The following is a 19,745-nucleotide window of genomic DNA, read 5'->3' on the forward strand; positions in this document are numbered from 1 at the left end:
AAAACAGCTGATAATTTTAGCAAAGTAGTCACTTATATTATACTGGCCCATATAATCTGACCTCTCAAAAAAAGGAGCTCAGAAAACAATATTTTCTCTATAATTGAACCTTTTAAGAAATGTTTCCCTCTTTGATCTCTGTGGTTAGTACTCCTTAGAACCGCTCCAGGACTAACAACAGTTTTTTGGTGACCCTTTGTAACTGGGAAAGGTTAATTTTGAATTTATGCTGTATCTGCTTCTGTAACTTTAACCCTCATCTTGCCACTTTTGTAAGCATGAATTATGGACTGCCTCGAGGAGATAATCTGAGCTGCTTGCCTGTGAAGGACCATAAGGAAGTGAAACCAACACATTCCCCTGCCTGAGGCTTGGCATTCTGGGGGACATTTGCAAGGACTGAATAGTATTTACTTTGTCTCCTCATCTCCCCACCCCATCTCTGATCCATAAAAGAACCTGGCAACCAGGCCCTGACAAGATGATTATTTTGAGGTGCTAGCACCATCTTCTCAGTCAGCCAGCTAGCTCCTGATAAAGTCTCTTGCTGATCCCAACACCTCATTTCTCAGTCATTGACTTACCCTGTGAAGAGCAGAGCAAGCTTGGACCCTTGATGATTCAGTGAGCTGAGTCCCCTGGCCATTTATTATGAGATCTCTGCTTTGAATTCTCATGACATTAAGAGAAGAAAAAATTATTAGAACTTTGGTTTAAAAAGTAAATGGAGAACAAAGGAATCTACGTCTAATAAAATATGACAGCAAATATCTTCAAGGAAAACCAGTATCTCCTGACATTTTAATGCCTATTGATAAATATCATTTAGACCAATACCATCGAAAAAGGAATACCTATTAACAAACACATTATTAACAAATATTTAGAATTCCATTGCAAGCATATCCATGGAGTATCCTTGAAAACACTAAACCTGCTTTTTACCTCATTAATACAATTACCATCCTCATTTTAGTGATACTAATATTAAATGATATGGAAGTTTAACATGTTGGCAAAAGTTAATATGCTGAAGTCAGACCTAATATTCAAACACAATAACTTTCTGATTTCAATGTCCATGGGTTTCATTCCTACACTATATGTTCTCTCCTTTAGATCATTGCAGAACATATAAATAAGAGTTCACGAGTCTACTTTACTCTATGCTTAGCTGAGTATTTTTGCTGAGTATCTCATTTATTACTTCTAATAAAATGGTGAGATGGAAACCCAATATTCTTTCATATCAGATGAAGAAATAAGATTGTGATAGGTCAGTTAATAGAGGAATAGGTAATAGAATTTGTGTGCTTTGGTATTCAGCCCTATGATTTTTTTCCCTATCAGATCAGATCAGATCAGATCAGTCACTCAGTCGTGTCCGACTCTTTGCGACCCCATGAATCGCAGCACGCCAGGCCTCCCTGTCCATCACCAACTCCCGGAGTTCATGGAGACTCACGTCCATCGACTCAGTGATGCCATCCAGCCATCTCATCCTCTGTCGTCCCCTTCTCCTCCTGCCCCCAATCCCTCCCAGCATCAGAGTCTTTTTCAATGAGTCAACACTTCACATGAGGTGGCCAAAGTACTGGAGTTTCAGCTTTAGCATCATTCCTTCCAAAGAAATCCCAGGGCTGATCTCCTTCAGAATGGACTGGTTGCATCTCCTTGCAGTCCAAGGGACTCTCAAGAGTCTTCTCCAACACCACAGTTCAAAAGCATCAATTCTTCGGCACTCAGCTTTCTTCACATTCCAACTCTCACATCCATACATGACCACAGGAAAAACCATAGCCTTGACTAGACGAACCTTTGTTGGCAAAGTAATGTCTCTGCTTTTGAATATGCTATCTAGGTTGGTCATAACTTTCCTTCCAAGGGGAAGCGTCTTTTAATTTCATGGCTGCAGTCACCATCTGCAGTGATTTTGGAGCCCAGAAAAATAAAGTCTGACACTGTTTCCACTGTTTCTCCATCTATTTCCCATGAAGTGATGGGACTGGATGCCATGATCCTCATTTTCTGAATGTTGAGCCTTAAGCCAACTTTTTCACTCTCCACTTTCACCTTCATCAAGAGGCTTTTTAGTTCCTCTTCACTTTCTGCCATAAGGGTGGTGTCATCTGCATATCTGAGGTGATTGATATATTTCCCGGCAATCTTGATTCCAGTTTGTGTTTCTTCCAGTCCAGCGTTTCTCCTGATGTACTCTGCATATAAGTTAAATAAACAGGGTGACAATATACAGCTTTGACGTACTCCTTTTCCTATTTGGAACCAGTCTGTTGTTCCATGTCCAGTTCTAACTGTTTCTTCCTGACCTGCATACAAATTTCTCAAGAGGCAGATGAGGTGGTCTGGTATTCCCATCTCTTGAAGAATTTTCCACAGTTTATTGTGATCCACACAGTCAAAGGCTTTGGCATAGTCAATAAAGCAGAAATAGATGTTTTTCTGGAACTCTCTTGCTTTTTCCATGATCCAGTGGATGTTGGCAATTTGATCTGTGGTTCCTCTGCCTTTTCTAAAACCAGTTTGAACATTAGGAAGTTCACGGTTCACATATTGCTGAAGCCTGGCTTGGAGAATTTTAAGCATTACTTTACTAGAGTGTGAGATGAGTGCAATTTTGCAGTAGTTTCTGGCATTCCCTTTCTTTGGGATTGGAATGAAAACTGACCTTTTCCAGTCCTGTGTCCACTACTGAGTTTTCCAAATTTTCTGGCATATTGAGTGCAGCACTTTCACAGCATCATCTTTCAGGATTTGGAATAGCTCAACTGGAATTCCATCACCTCCACTAGCTTTGCTCCTAGTGATGCTTTCTAAGGCCCACTTGACTTCACATTCCAGGATGTCTGGCTCTAGGTCAGTGATCACACCATCGTGATTATCTGGGTCATGAAGATCTTTTTTGTACAGTTCTTCTGTGTATTCTTGCCATCTCTTCTTAATATCTTCTGCTTCTGTTAGGTCCATACCATTTCTGTCCTTTATCGAGCCCATCTTTGCATGAAATGTTCCTTTGGTATCTCTGATTTTCTTGAAAAGATCTCTAGTCTTTCCCATTCTGTTGTTTTCCTCTATTTATTTGCATTGATCACTAAAGAAGGCTTTCTTATCTCTTCTTGCTATTCTTTGGAACTCTGCATTCAGATGTTTATATCTTTCCTTTTCTCCTTTGCTTTTTGCTTCTCTTCTTTTCACAGCTATTTGTAAGGCCTCCCCAGACAGCCATTTTGCTTTTTTGCATTTCTTTTCCATGGGGATGGTCTTGATCCCTAGACATACTGAATATCTCTAACTCTTTAATGCTATTCAAAAAATCCACATGCACATACAGAAGACCAAATGTCACCATTCTTATTTAACACCATTATTTTGTTGTTTAGTTTCTAAATCATGCTTGACTCTTTGCAACACCATGGACTAGTAGCCCTCCGGGCTCCTCTGTCCATGGGATTTCTCAGGCAAGACTACTGTAATGAGTTGCCATTTCCTTCTTCAAAGGGGTCTTCCTGACTCAGGGACTGAACCCTGGTCTCCTGCATTGGCAGGCAGTTTCTTCACTGCTGAGCCACCAGGGAGCTCCATTTTAATACATTGTCCCAAAAATTTGATTTCTGTTAGTTAAACTGCTATGATCTCATTTTATAAAAATGTAGACTAATTTCTACATAGTATCTAGCCTGTAGAGAAATGAGCAAAAACTTAGTGTGTGAACTGCAGCATTCTCTTTTACATAAGAATTATACATTTACCTAAAAAAGGTACACATAAACCAAGTATGATTTTGAAAAAATAAGCTAAAACAAAGTCGATAACTAAAGTCTTTAATCATAATGGAAAATGATATTTTGTCATTTATCTTTTTAGTATTAAATTTTATGCTATTTTATCATACAGGTAAAATTCACATAATGTGATGCAAATCATTTGAAGAGTACAATCCAATGGCATTTAGTACATTCACAGTACTGTTCAATCATCATTTCCTTCCAATCATTGTCCACTAATAAGCCCCTGGCACTTATTAATCTGCTTCCTGTCTATTTGAATTAACCTATTCTGCATATCATACACAAAAAGAATCAAATCAATTTTGTTGCCTTTAGTGTCTGGCTTCTTTCATGTAGCATAATGTTTTCAAGTTTAACCATATCAAAATGTGTATTAGTGCACTGTTCTTTTTTGTGGCTGAATGATATTCCTTTGTATGGATTACCACATTTGTTTATCCATTCATCAGCTGATGAAGATTTGGATTGTTTTCACCCTTGGGCATTGTGAATAGTTCTACTCTAAACATTTGTGTACAAGTTGTTATTTCAATACCTGCTTTTATTTCTTTGGGATTAAATACTAGGAGCAAAACTGATGGGTTGTAGGATAATTGTATGTTTAATTTTTTAAGGAACTGCAACGTAAGAAGGATACCATTGTATTGACATTTACTTGACATTTTTCCCATGATTATACCAGAATCATGGGCTCAAGGGAGGAACATCACAGGTAAAGTCCTATTTTCATCACCTCCTATCAAGGGTCTATACCATCAACATGATTTATACTGCTAACGTTGCCCTTAATCATATGACTGAAATGTTTGTCAGTTGCTTCATTGTAAAGTTTCTTTCCTTACTATCCACAATGCACTTTTTGAAAAAAAAAAAAAAGTCATTATACTCGGCCAATACTTAAGGAATAGGAAGCTAAGTTCTCCTTGTGTAGGACAGCATAATTTTTCTGTTATTCTTCTACATGGGTGATTTCTCTTCTACCTCATGTACTAATTTATGTAATCATTTCTATCTGTATGAAATCATGGATTTTATTTTATACTTTGGATTATAATATAATACTGCTAATTATAATCTCTCTCTATATTTTTTATTTATGTATATAATTATTATTATAATCTAATACTGGGAGATTTTTTATTTGCCTCCTAAGTCCCTTTGACGTATATCCACATCAAAGTTTGTGATTTTATGTATGTTTGAGCACTTCCTAATATTCTAAGATTAAAGGATGCTCCAAGATTATTTTGCACCTTTCTTCCTCATTCTTCCCTATTCCTACAATAGCCATTTCTCCAAAGATCCTTGGCTCCTTTTACTGGATTGTGGCATTAGAAGCAAATTTGCATTCAGTTACTACAGTGTCATTCCTTTTAGGTCCTCACAGAAGATGCAGCAAATGTCTAAGTCCATATATCCAAAACTACAGCATCATAAAAAGTAATTTCACCATACTAAAATCTCCTATGCTTCAGCTATTCATCCATCCCCCTGAATCCCTCAGAATTACCTACATTTTCACTGTCTCCATAGTTTTGCGTTTTCTAGCATGTCATATATGGGGAATCATATAGTATGTAGACTTTTCAGATTGGCTTATTTCATGTAGCAAGATATTAAGGATTTTCTATATCTATTCATGACTTGATAGATTACATCCCTTTATTGTTGTATAGTATTTCATTATAAGGATGTAGCACAGTTTGTCCACTAACATATTGAAGGAAATATTGGTTATCTCTAGTTTTTGATAATTATGAATAAGCTGCCACAAACATTCAGGTTTTGTATGAACAGGATTTTTTAACTCAATTTGGTAAATACGTAGGAGTACTACTACTTTATCATGTGGCAATAGTATCTTTAGCTTTATAAGGCACTACAAAGCTGTCTTCCAGATGTATGTCCTTATTTAGAATTGTATTAATCAGGCTAGAGATTCCAATATATTATTATTTGGTTGGCTGCCCCATTTGATTTCTTTGCTTAAAAGCCTCATTTCCTAGAAGCTGTAAGAGTATAAGAATAACAGCCTTGCTACCTTGATTAACTGAATAGAATCTTGTCACCATCCTTTTCTACTGTTGTGTCACCTAGAAATTTGATGAAGCTAAAACATGGGATTCATTTCTTCCCTAGAACACATAGATTTACCAGGTAGATAAGACAGTGACTATGTCTTATGACAGTTTACATAAATGCTTGGAACCTGTCCAGAGTCCCCCATCACTCGGGAATAGTGAAATGTCTGTTTATCAAAAGTTCTCTAACAATGAGAAGGAAAGGAAATGAACAAAAGTCATCCTTCAGATACACTGCATTATAGCCACCCTTCCTTAATGAGTTTATATGCAGCTGAGATGAAGTATTTTGACTCTGCCCCCTCCATATTCAAGGACATTTTAGTATAGTTGTCATATTTATATGTTTGTGTACCCTATGTTCAAGAATACTGGACTTGAAGTAGTTTCCTAATTTACCTTGGGTTTCTATTCCTTAAATATAGTCAACTATACTTTAATGCACAGATGTTCTAGGCTAAATGTCAAGACAGAGGATCTTCCTATGCCTGATCATCAGCCAAGCTGACCAGTGGTGGACTGACATCACTGACACTATCCACAAAGTTAATGTCAAGCCCAATAATCCCATCTTTGTACCTCATTGTCTTTTCACATCTGCTTTCCAAAACACAAGCATCTATTCCTAAAGTGTGAAGAAAACACTAAAAATGTGTTGTTACATACATTTCTCTCTAAATTTCTCTAAAAGCAACCATTTACATTGACTGACGGATATTTAAGCATAAATTGATTTTATATAAATTGGAATTTAAAACACCCTTACATATACTATATATTCCACAAAGCAAATAAGACTCCTCCATAACATATATGCTGACATATGCATATGTAATTGCATGGAATAACCACTAAGCATGGATAACTTTTTTTCTAGTGAAAAAAGTAATAGAGATGGGTAGAGACAGACTATCACATTTCCTTCTCAAGCTTCTAAAATGTTGGAATCTTGTCAATAATATTGAATTTATATAATAGTCCCTAAGTGAAAAATAAATGTAGGCTTCCTTTATTGCCTTTTGTCTTGTAGAATATTGATAATATTTCCCTTTAGTCAATGATAGCATCTCCCCAGGTGGCACAGTGGAAGAATCTGCTTGCCAATATAGGAAATGCAGAAAAGACATGGTTCGATTCCTTGGTCAGGACGGTGCTCTGGAGTAGGAAATGGCAACCCCCTGCAGTATTTTGCCTGGAAAACTTCATGGACAGAGGAACCTGGTGGGCTGCAGACCATGAGGCCACAAAGAGTCAGACATGACTGTACAACTGTACCTTCACATTACTCAATGCTAAACCAAGATCATGTTCAAATAATCAGAAATTTTTAATACTTCATAATATTTCTAATCTTCATTGAAACCCAACAAAACCAGCAGTTAAGGCTGTTTCACCGTGGACATAGGACAGCAGTAACTAGGTCATCTCCCTCTGCTGATCATCTCCTATCCACCCACTCAAGTCATCTGGAATTAGACATGACAACTTAGTTCTGGAATAATATTTTTTCTTTTTAAAACAGTAAGCAAATAGATGTTTTAAAACTGTACTTAACTTCCACCAGTAGAACTTTTATCATTGTCCCCACAGGTCTCTTTCTGACATACACAAAAGGAACACTTTCCAGGTGAACTCTCAATTCAGAGAGACTCAGAATAAAGTGGTCCCAAAGGAATACAGCTTGGTAGTCTCCTATCCCAGAGGCCACTTTCTTCACTAAATATATGTCTCACAGTCCCGCATGAATGCTGATCACAACAGAAAGCAGATTCTGTTTTGAGGAAGTAATGATTTTTTTTCAGATTCTAGTTTAGAATATAAACAATGCTTTATTGTTGGGAAAAAAAGGTAGTCAAATATGGTGTCTCTCTGGTAAGGATATAGTCTATATGCTCTGTAAATATCTTAATTTCTCCCTTAGTTCCCTTCCTTTATCACATTTAAGAGAATGTTTCATATCATATTTCCATATGTGCTAATTAGGATGGTTTGGAATTGCTGTATACCTTCCAATAATATCATGGATTTCTTCTCCCAGTTACATGCTGGGACTTCTGGACTCCCTTCAGCATCAAAAGGAGTACCTTCTATACAGCCTTACAGCTCCCTTTTTGAGGATGCATTCATGTCCTCACAGAGCCACAATCATTGGTGTCTACAGTTTCCCTGAATTAAGGGAAACTGTGTTCTAGACACAGGTATGTAACTGTAATTAACAGAAATTTCTGAATATCGAGAAAAGTGATTGCTATTAATTTAGCTCAGGAAGAAAAATGACAAAGAACACAAAGAGAAATCTCTTAAAGTTTGTAACAGTCAATAGTTACCATGTAAATGGAATTACACTCTTGAAACTGAACAGAAAGATACACAGAATGACAGCACAAAGGAAGGACTGGCATCAGAGAGCACTGGGATTGCACTCCAGTTATGCTCTTTCTCAGCTCTGAGACTCTAACAGGTTACACTGATGGTCAAACTCAGAATAAGATGTCTTTCATGGGCTTATTGTGAAGATTACTTTAAGGTGAAAATTTATAGCACAGAGGAGCTAGTCAGAGAGAGACAGGGAGATACAAAGAAGCAGAGAGACTTAATTTATGTATGATCCTAAAAATAGCAGCTTAAAAAAATGAGAATTGTCTCCTTTTCTTTTTTACTTTAATTATTCTAACTTTTGATTCTTTTTTGTGTCTTGCTTTAACTCATTTGATTTTACAACTGTACTCTTAACATCTTTAGATTTACTTCTCCCATGTAGTATGTGCTTGAAAATTAAATATAGTAACTCAGCTGGTAAAGAATCCACCTGCAATGTGGGAGACCTGGGTTTAATCCCTGGGTTGGGAAGTTCCCCTGGAGAAGGGAAAGGCTACCCACTCCAGTATTCTGGCCTGGAGAATTCCATGGACTGGAATAGCCCTTGGGGTCACAAAGAGTCAGACATGACTGAGCAACTTTCACTTTCATTTTTCATAATTAATTTACCAGTGATACTTTATCTTTTGTAATTCAACTAAAATAATATTAACAACATTTACAGAAATTAGGTGAGAAAGTAGGCATAACCTTTTACTTCTTTAGTATAATCTCAAATGACTGCAATCCACTTTTTTTTCACTGAAGTGCTCAAAAGTGATTACAGTTCACAGTAAGAAAGCATTCAATAAATTCCTGTTTACCTTATCAGAAAAAATTAAAAATCCCTTCTACATCTAGTGTTTTCTAATTCTGTTCTTATTTTCATCCCTAGTACGTGATAACTGTGTTGATTTAAACAACAAACATATAATCAACAACAACTTCAATTACAGAAAACAGGGAAAGTAAACCAAGACTAAAGGAAAGCAAAACCAGAAGCAATGTGTGCCAAGAGCAGTAACGCAACTTCATACAGTTTGGGAAGCACGTATCTTATCTCAATTACAGGCTATGTAGCTTTGAATTTCATGAACAGAATACATTTCTTCCTGATGCTTGTGATTTACTCCTTATGCATGCAACATGTATTCTTCCACATTATCGTTGATTAGCTTATCTGCTCTTCTTGGTAAAAAAATTTTGTTCATTTTATCAAAACTAGTATTAATATCTCTTTTTTACTGGATCCATTGATTTAAATTATTATTACTCTTCAATAATGTGTTAAATATTGAGTTTTTCAAATTTATATATAATAAATATCTTTTTACCACACAGCTTCAAGATATTAATAAAATGTCACTTTTTGTATTATTTTTTAGGTTCCACATATGAGTGATATCAAACAGTACTGGTCTTTCTCTGGCATTTCACTAACTAATACTTTATAGGTCATCCATGTTGCTGTAGATGGCAGAATTTAAGTCATTTAATATAAGTCAACTATACTTCAATTAACAAATGCAAATACCATTTTTTTGAAACCACTATTTAACTCAGGTCTGCTGTATTGAATAGATCATCATTCTTGATTCACAGTATATTCTCCTAATTTTTCCATGTCCATTTTGAGTTTGTTTGCTTGTTTATATAATAATAAAACTCAATGGCACCCTACTCCAGTACTCTTGCCTGGAAAATCCCATGGGCAGAGGAGCCTAGTGGGCTGCAGTCCATGGGGTCGCAAAGAGTCAGATACGACTGAGCGACTTCACTTTCACTTTTCACTTTCATGCATTGGAGAAGGAAATGGCAACCCACTCCAGTGTTCTTGCCTGGAGAATCCCAGGGACGGGGGAGCCTGGTGGGCTTCCGTCTATGGGGTTGCACAGAGTCGGACACGACTGAAGTGACTTACCTTACCTATACCTATGAAACATTGCCCAGTCCAAGCCCTAAACAGATGATAATAATGGACAACTGCTTATGTGTTCATCCTCACGCAGAATCTTGGCTTCCACAACTGAGGTTACATTTTGGGACATAGTTTTATTATTTATACAAATTCCTTTAAAATATACTGTTATTTTTGTAGTGCTCTTCATCTTATAAAATTTATGCTGAGAGCATCTATGTGAGGCTTTTTATTTCTTTATTACTATATTTTACTAACACACATTCATGTCATTTTATATAGCTGTACTTTGTTAAGATTCTATCACTATGTTTATAGGCATTGCTGTAAATTTTCCTTGTATACAGATACAAGAGTTTACATTGAGCATACAAATGGGAGTGAAATTGCTGTGAAATATATGTATATTGAGCATTAAAAGAGAAGTCCAATTGCTTTTTACAGTGATTATGTAAGTACTCGCTTGCATTAGTAGCACATAAAAAACACACTTGATGCACAGACTATTTAGAAAATCTATTTTTACATCTTTTCTTCAGATAAATTTAGAAGACACGGAACAGAATGGAAGAAGCAAACCAGTCTGTGGTATCTGAATTTATTTTTCTTGGGCTGTGCGACTCATGGGACCTCCAGGCCTTCCTCCTAGTGGCATTTTCTTCACTTTACTTGATCACCATTTTAGGCAATGTCTTCATTGTGCTCCTAGTTATTGCTGACCTTCACCTCCACTCCCCTATGTACTTCCTATTGGCTAATCTGTCATTCTCTGACCTATGCTTTTCCTCAGTAACCACCCCTAAACTGATCATAGACTTTCTGAAAGAAAATAAGACCATCTCCTTTAGAGGTTGCATGTGTCAGATGTTTTTTGGACACTTTTTTGGAGGGGGTGAGATGGTGCTCCTAGTGATGATGGCCTATGACCGTTATGTGGCCATCTGCAAACCACTCCATTACTCCAGCATCATGAATACAAAAATGTGCATTCAACTAGTGATGACATCATGGATCATTGGCTTTGTGCATTCAATAAGCCAACTAGCTATAATTACACAACTACCCTTCTGTGGGCCCAGAAAATTGGATAGCTTTTTCTGTGATATTCCATTGGTGATCAAGTTAGTCTGCATGGACACTTATATTCTAGAAGTGTTGACAAATGCTAACAGTGGGGTACTTGCAACCGTTTGCTTCATTCTGTTGCTGATCTCTTACTGATCTCTTACTCTTATATTCTACTTACTGTCTGTCACCAATCAAAGGGTGGGGCATCCAAGGCGCTCTCCACCTGCACTGCCCACATCACAGTGGTCATGTTATTCTTCGGGCCTTGCATCTTCATCTACCTATGTCCACTCAGCATCACTTGGGTGGACAAGTTCCTTGCTGTATTTTATGGGATCATCACACCACTACTAAATCCAGTCATTTATACTTTAAGAAATAAAGAGATTAGAAATGCCATTAAGCGGCTATGATGACTTAGATTTCTGTTGGTATTTCATCATTTCAAATTATCAGAATGTCTACTGTGAGCACACTAAATTGGCCACACCTACCCTGTTACTTAAGACTGGGAAGAGTTTCCCTATTCACATATGGAAATCATGTGTATCTCTTGATGAAAATTTTGTGTCAGTTCTTTAGGATTCTAGAATTGTTAAAATGAGTTCCTGTTTGGGACATTTGGCCAGTCTTTAAAAGTATGATTTTGATTGTTCTCAAGAATGACTTGAAATTAGTAAGAATGTTAATATTTTATATTACTATTCTATTACTTCAACACTGACTACTATATCAGGAAGTTTTCTATTATCCTATGCATTTCTTTTAGCAGAACATTTCACATAGACTTTCTCTAACATTTTCTTTAATAAGTTACTGCATTATATTGCTCTTTTTACTTTTACAAAACAACAGTCATCAATTACCTTCTATAGGCATATCTATAAAAGTAATCACTAAGCATTCCCAATCATATTCAGAAAGTTGAATCATAATCATAATCTGGATAGAACTTTGTTCCCTCAACATCATGTTTTATTTGTGAAACACCATAATTGTCTTTAAATGATGTATATGAAATACAAAGATGGCTATATTGACAACCTTTAGAGATTTTGCTTTTTTCCTTCCAATTCATAAATTGGTTAGTCAGTTCATTGTATAGGTAGGTAAAAAAAATTAGTTTTGTAATAAACTATCCATTTAATTCATTGCAGTGTTCAAATAGCCTGTAAAAATAAGATTATATACAAAATTTGCAAGTTACTCATTACTACATATAACAAAAGAAAACTTTTCTTCAGAAATCTTCCTCAAAAAAAATTAAACAAGTTTACATTCATTTATCTGAATCCATGGATCTAGATACAGCTCAAATTTATATTATTTTTTTAAGATGACATGTATGCTAGTCACTTAGTCGTGTCCAACTCTGTGACCCCAAGGCCTGCCAGGCTCCTGTCTCCATGGAATTCTCCAGGAAAGAATACTGGAGTGGGTTGCCATTCCCTTCTTCAGGGCATCTTCCCGACCCAGGGATTGAATCCAGGTCTCTTGCATTCCAGACAGATTCTTTACCATCTGAGCCTCCAGGGAAGCAAAAGATGACATGGTCCTGTGCATTTTGTAACATTCCCAATAGAAAGTCTCAAGAATAAACCCTTAAATAAAAGAATTGCTACTTGCATATGCATATGTATTCTGACTTTTTTTTGTTCTTTTAGTCTCTCTTTACTCAGTTTGGATAATATATAGTGAACTTATCTTTGAATCCACTGAGCCTTTCTTCTGCTGTGTCCAGTCTGTTTTTAAATCAAGTCCCCTTAAATTTATAGCTGCACATATTTAATTTTATTTCAAAACATCCTTTGGTTCTTTCTTAGATTGCTTCTCTGTGAAAATTTTTTCAGTTTTTCAACTTTTTCATGTCGCTTTAGATTATACGAGTAATACTCTTTGCTAACAATTGAGCCATCCATAGTCTACTTCTATTATTTTCCTCTTAATTATCAGTTACATATCCCTGCTACTTATATATCATATTTTTTTTCTATTTTAAATACTGTGTATAAAAGAATATTTAGCTCTGGCATGATATGTGTGTGTGTTAGTCACCCAATCATATCTGACCCTTTGCGATCCCATGGACTGAAGCTCACCAGGTTCCTCTGTCCACAAAATTCTCCACAAAAGGACACTGGAGTGGGTTGCCATTTCCTTCTTCACAGGATCTTCTCAAACCCAGGTTTCCTGCATTGCAGGTGGAATCTTTTCCATCTGAGTCACTATTCCTCCACAAACTATCTACTCTCTCTTCTTGGAGGCATAAAAGATTAAGGCGTGATCACTTCAATCCAGTCAAGTACTAAAGCCTATTTGAATCTGGATTGTAAATTTTAAGACTTAGTACAGCTCAGGTTTGCTCCTGTTCCTTGGATATATCCCTTCCAAGTTTGGATGATGATTCTACTAGATCTTTTTCTCCTCAGTCTGAAAGAATTCAGGTGATTCAGTTTTGCCCTTCAGAACTTTTATGCTTAGAACTTTAGACTTTAGTCTTCTTCCTTCTCCTGCTACTTTCAAGAAGTATGGAAAATTACCCAAAGAGAAATCTGGCTTTACACTGTTCTTTTTAATGAATGTACCTAACAAGAATCCATTAAAAATACAAATAAAAGCAATGAAATAATTGTGAACAGGAAAGATATAAAATGTACAACTGATTGATAATCTTAAATGAATCTTGGATCACAATACTCAAACATAGGGTCCTTTCACAGCTATGCAGGAAATTTGGTTCAGTCTTCTAGTTATCAAAGTAAACTATAAATTAAATTAGTTTTGTTATTTATACAGGTTATACACAATAACCGAGACCCATGTTTTGACACAAAAGAGTTATATAAGATGAGTTATTAGAGAAAAATAGTGATTTGGACAGAATGGCTGTTAGCTAATAACAGGCTATGGTCAGACCAACATGTTTCAATGTTGGAGGAATATTCATTGATGGATTAAGTCATAATTTCAGAAAATTGTGAAATAACAACATATTCATAAATTTCCCTGTCTGAAGCCAACTGTAGATGACTTGAGTCTGGACACGACTGAGAGACTGAACTAACTAACTAACTAGGGTGAGATTAGTAGCCAGAGGCCAAGCTCATGAAATATATTATGTGGCTCTCCCAAATGCTTTTGTTCTGCCATCTGTTAGTCTCCCTTTATTATGCTACCTTATCCATCTTCTGTCCATTCCACTTCTATTACCCTGTTTTGTTTCTGCAGGTTTTAAATCCTCCCTCACACATTTTTCTGTCTTTCAGAAAAAATATGATTTTTTCACATCCTAGCTTTAAATCAAAGGCAAGTTAGATATTTCACAACTCTTTCAGGCTTTTGACAATATTAGTTATAAGTTAATTCAATTAACTGAATTAAATTGATTAATTGAATCCAAGCAGGGTGATGTATAAGGCCATACACTCGGCAGATTCAAAGTGTATAACTGATACGTTTTCAAAAATTTCCACCAAGCAATTCCTGGGATTAATCTGGCAATCAAACAACTTGTTACCCAAAGAGTTCAATGTAACCTCATAATAAATGGTCTAGTCTAAATGTTATAAAATGGTGACTTTAGGGGGAAAAAATCCCCAAATTTTGTATATTAATTTAAGCATTTTTATTACATGAAATTCTTTGAAGTAACTTGGGCTTCCATGAGTTACTTAGGAGACCTTCCTCCAAATCAGAAGCTGACAACTCAGTCTCCTCATTGCCATCTTCATGTCTTTGTTCCTCAGTGTGTAAATGGCAGGATTCAGGATGGGTGTAACCAAAAAATCTAAAATGGCAAGAAATTTATCCACTGGCACCGTGGGAAATGGCCACATGTAAACAAAGATGCAGGGTCCAAAGAACAAAACCACCACAGTGATGTGCGCTGACAGAGTAGAGAGGGCCTTGCGCAAACCACCTGAAGAGCATTTCCATACAGTGACCAGGATGAAAACATAGGAGATGATCAACAAGAAGAAAGTGCCCATGGATATGAACCCACTGTTGGCAGTGACCATGAATTCCATTCTGTAGGAATCTATGCACGCAAGTTTGATAAACCAAGGAAGGTCACAGTAAAAGCTGTCGATTTCATTAGGACCACAGAAAGGCAAATGGATCACAAAGGCTAACTGGACCACTGAGTGAATGAGGCCAATAGCCCAAGCACCACACAGAAGCAAAAGGCACACCTGTGGGCTCATGATGGTCAGGTAGTGCAGGGGCTTACATATGGCCACATAGCGGTCAAAGGCCATGGCAGTGAGCAGCACCATCTCAGATCCACCCAGCGTGTGAAGGACAAATATCTGGATGACACACCCCTGGAAGGATATGGTTTTGTGCCCAAAATACAGGTCAGAAATCATCTTAGGAACTGTTAAGGTAGAAAAACACAAATCAATAAATGAGAGGTTGGCTAAAAGGAAGTACATGGGGGAATGTAGATGAGGGTCAAAGGTCACTGCAAACACAACAAGGAGATTCCCCAGAACAATTGTTACATAAAACACTGTAGAGAAGGCAAGGAGGAAATGCTGCACTGGTCTAGAGGTAGAAAGTCCCAGGAAAACAAATTCAGACACCGAAGAGTCATTTGCTTCATACATTGGCTTGGTCTGGCGATACCTAAAGACTAGAAACAAAACATAACCAAGGCATTTATCAAACATTTTTATTTAAAGAAACTGATTTAAGCTTTTATCAAATATAGTTTTAAATCAGAAATCTTCACGAACAGCCATGAATATATTCTGAAAATATAATGCATTAATTTGTTTCTTCAACTAATGCAGCTGAGTGTAACTGATATTATTAATGAGTATCCACTATATTCCAAGTTCAGTGTTAAGTTCTGAGGTTAAACAGTAATTCTGACTTTGAGAGAAAATGGACTAGATCTAGATGGGTAGATACAGGTAGATACATAGATTAAATGAATTTAAATACAGATACATCTCTGACAACTGATTTCAAGGAAAAGAACAGAGGGCTATGAGAACAATATGACACATCACCATCATACTTACTCAGACTCTGCTAAATATGAGTTATTTTCGAAGAGTAAATACAGTAGTCCAGACTTTGGAATGCCATGTATAAAGACCCTGAGATACAAAAGCCAGTGAGGAAGGTGAATGATTGAGCTCAGGAGGAGAAACAGGCCAGACAGGATGGAATCTTATATCCATGTTTAATAAATGAGAAATCTACAAGAAGAATATATAGGAAACCCATTTTCCTACAAAGTCTAGGGAAAAATAGAAAAATGTTTATCTTTAGTTCTTATCAGTAAATTGTTCAAGTCCAGGCTTATATGCATTTATCAGTTTGAGTCATAAGAAATTGTTCTTTCAGTTCATATTTGGTCAAATATCAATTTTACAAAATTCAATCTAATATATAAGCTATTTATTCATATATGATATTCTAAACAACTTTAAACAAACCAAATTAGTGATGCTTTTTCCACATTTGAATTGAATACCAGGAATCCCCCACTTGCACTGCCACCGCTAAGCTTTCCTCCAGGCCCCACACCACTAACAACCATGCTCTCTTGGCACTCCACACCACGCCTGGGCTCTCCTGTGGGCACAACTCTGCACTGCCTCAGAGAGAAAGTAGCATAAGCCGGTTGGAGCCCCTTGAAACTGTTATAGCCAAGAACAGACATGCAGGCAGCCAGGCCAGTCAGGAAGGACATTATGAGGGTAATGGATGTGAAGTGGGTCTTATAGACAGAAGGAAATACTGCAGGGGTACTGCCAGGAGGCCCTGATACAGGGGCAGTGACTAGAGGATTTTATAGCCAATAACCAAAAAAAATAGAATTGGACTGAGCAAGAGAGAATGAATGGGACAATCATCAGAGTTAATTGCAGTGAGTGTGACATTTCAAAGGAGCTATAATCAAGCTTCTGTCTAAGGCTCTGATCATGCAATATGTCGATTTTAAAATATACATTGTCTGGTATACAAAACAATGTATATTCACTTTGTTTCCAAATGTAAAAAATAAAGTGTTTCAAAGACCCAAAGAAAGTTCAGTTTAAAAAAATACTGATTAATTTTTGTATTAGTATTAGGAAAACTAGGTGATCATTTTTTTTCCTTTCTCTTTCTAAACTTTCTAAACATTAAAAATCCATTAATAATACATTCTTCATTTGTTATAGTTCAGTAGGAAAGGCAATATATTGGCATTAGTCAAATGAAAGATTATATTTGATGCAAAGGTCAATATAGTAACTGCACAAGGAGATTAAACTTGAAAAAGTGGAGACACGTGCACAGGCACTGACAAGGAGGAACAGTAACAACACATACAGGTGACCAACGAACGTTATTGATAGACGCCTAGCCTTAGCAGCAGCAGTGATGAGGAGACTCACAGTTTTCTGTTTCACCAACTGACAGGGAAAAAAGAAAGAGAAAAAGAGACAGATGAAAATGAAAAAGAATTTCCAATATTATGAAGCTATAAAAATTAAATAAATAGTTCTCTATACATACAGATATGGAAAGATTTTCAACTTAGGGGACACAAGAAAGTACATAAAAATAACACTATGCCTTCCATTTTATAAAAAGTATTGAGGTTCTCAAAGCATTAAAATTAGGAACTATCCTTTCATGTAACAATTTCACTTCTTATATATGCAAAGGAAATGGAATCAGTATCTTGAAGCAATAATGACAATCCCATGTTCATTGCAGCATTACTCACATTAACCAAATTATGGAAACAAACAAAATTTCTGGTGATGAATGAACAGTTAAAGCAAATGTGATACACACACACAACACAACACAACACACACATACCAAAATACAATTCATTCTAAAAAAAAAGAAAATCCGGCCATTTGCAACAAGGTGATTAAACGCGGAAAAAAGTGTAATAAGCCAGTCATAGAAAGCAAAACACTGCATTGCATCACATATGAGACATCTAAAAGAGTCAAATCCATGGAAGCAAAGGGTGAAATTGTGGCTTTCGGGGTCTGAGGGGAGGGTGAAATGGGGAGATGTTGGTCAAAAGAGACAAAATTTCACATATCAAGGTGAATATGTTCTGGAGACCTAATGCACAAGCAAGTTGTGCTTTATATTGAAATTTGCTGAGAGGTAAACCTGCAGTGTTTTCACGCACAAAACAATGGTAATTGTGCCAAGTGGTGGATACATTCATTAGCTTGATTGTGGTAGTTATTTGATAATTATTGGTAATTATTTGTCATATATAATATAGACATATAACAAAAATTATTTGATATACATATGTATAATAGACCTAAATCAAAGCATCAAGTTGTACACCTTAAACATACACAATATTTGTGACAATTATACCTCAATTTTTCTGAAAAAATAAAAACTTGTTATAAGCCACTTGCATTAAGGTTGTTACTGCATAATAACATTGTAAACTATCTGAAAAAGCCTATATTAATCATCATTTGTTGAGGCTTGTGCAGTCCTAGAAAAAGAGCTTTCCACCCATAGCGATTCAGGAACTAATCTAGTTAAATTTGATGTTACATGAAAATTGAGGTCCTGTTCTTATGAGTAATAATATTATCATCACCTATGTGCAAAGTCAAAAGTATTAAAGATATCTGTGTATTCATATTCATAGTTGGTATTGATTCCTGCAAAAATTGTAACTTGATGACCAGTACTATGTCTTAAATTGGTATAATGTTGATGTCAGTTTATTATATTTATTTAAGTACCTGGAAACAACCATCCAAATACTGAATTAAAGTGAGAACCTCCAACAGCAAAAAATTATTTTTATGAAAATATGTTTGTGCTCGAAAAAATGTTCTAAGACTGCACATTAAATATTACCAATAGTGAATCCTCAAAAATAGGACTACATATGGCTTTTATTTTCTAAGGCCTATATTTCTGTATTATTTAAATGGTCTAAAACAACCTGATATTAGCTTATGACTTAAAAATAAAATTTATTGATAGAACACAGAATAAGAGCCTCAGATAAATATACAACCCTTCAAATTCAGACTGTAGTGATGGCAGTACTATTTAGTCAAACAATTAAAAATTAATTTTACAAGTGTGTAAATGACTGCTTACTCGTAAAAAAATCACAATAGCTCCTTAACAGAAAATGTTCTCTATAAGAAATTAATGACCAAGTTAAAACCTATTTGTGACAGTCTACTGCTAGTTTCTTTTTTTTTTTTTTTAAACATGTTTCAATGCTATTTTCTCAAATCATCCCATTCTCACCTTTTCCCACAGAGTCCAACAGTCTGTTCTTTACATTTGTGCCTCTTTTGCTGTCTCGCATATAGGGTCATAATTACTATCTTTCTAAATTCCATAATATGTGTTAATATACTGTATTGGTATTTTTCTTTCTGATTTACTTCACTCTGTATAATGGGCTCCAGTTTCATCCACCATATTAGAACTGATTCAAATGCATTATTTTTAATAGCTGAGTAAAGAAACTCAGCTGAGTTGGAGATGCCGTCCAAC

General features: G+C 36.0%; 1 protein-coding gene and 1 pseudogene across 1 annotated transcript; one reads left to right on the top strand and one right to left on the bottom strand.

The window, feature by feature from the left end:
* Window positions 1-10,727: 10,727 nt before the first annotated feature.
* Window positions 10,728-11,644, top strand: LOC133255392 (olfactory receptor 4K3-like; annotated as a pseudogene).
* A 3,258-nt stretch (window positions 11,645-14,902) lies between these two features.
* Window positions 14,903-15,841, bottom strand: LOC133255391 (olfactory receptor 4F6-like). The gene has a single exon (XM_061429848.1). The coding sequence runs from the start codon at window positions 15,839-15,841 to the stop codon at window positions 14,903-14,905; it is 939 nt and encodes a 312-aa protein (XP_061285832.1).
* Window positions 15,842-19,745: the final 3,904 nt, after the last annotated feature.

Source organism: Bos javanicus, chromosome 10, assembly GCF_032452875.1.
Source record: "Bos javanicus breed banteng chromosome 10, ARS-OSU_banteng_1.0, whole genome shotgun sequence".
In the NCBI taxonomy this organism is placed as follows: Eukaryota; Metazoa; Chordata; class Mammalia; order Artiodactyla; family Bovidae; genus Bos; species Bos javanicus.

Bases quoted from the DNA above. Each gene is read 5' to 3' on its own strand.
- LOC133255391 (XM_061429848.1), bottom strand. From the start codon at position 15,841: ATGTATGAAGCAAATGACTCTTCGGTGTCTGAATTTGTTTTCCTGGGA.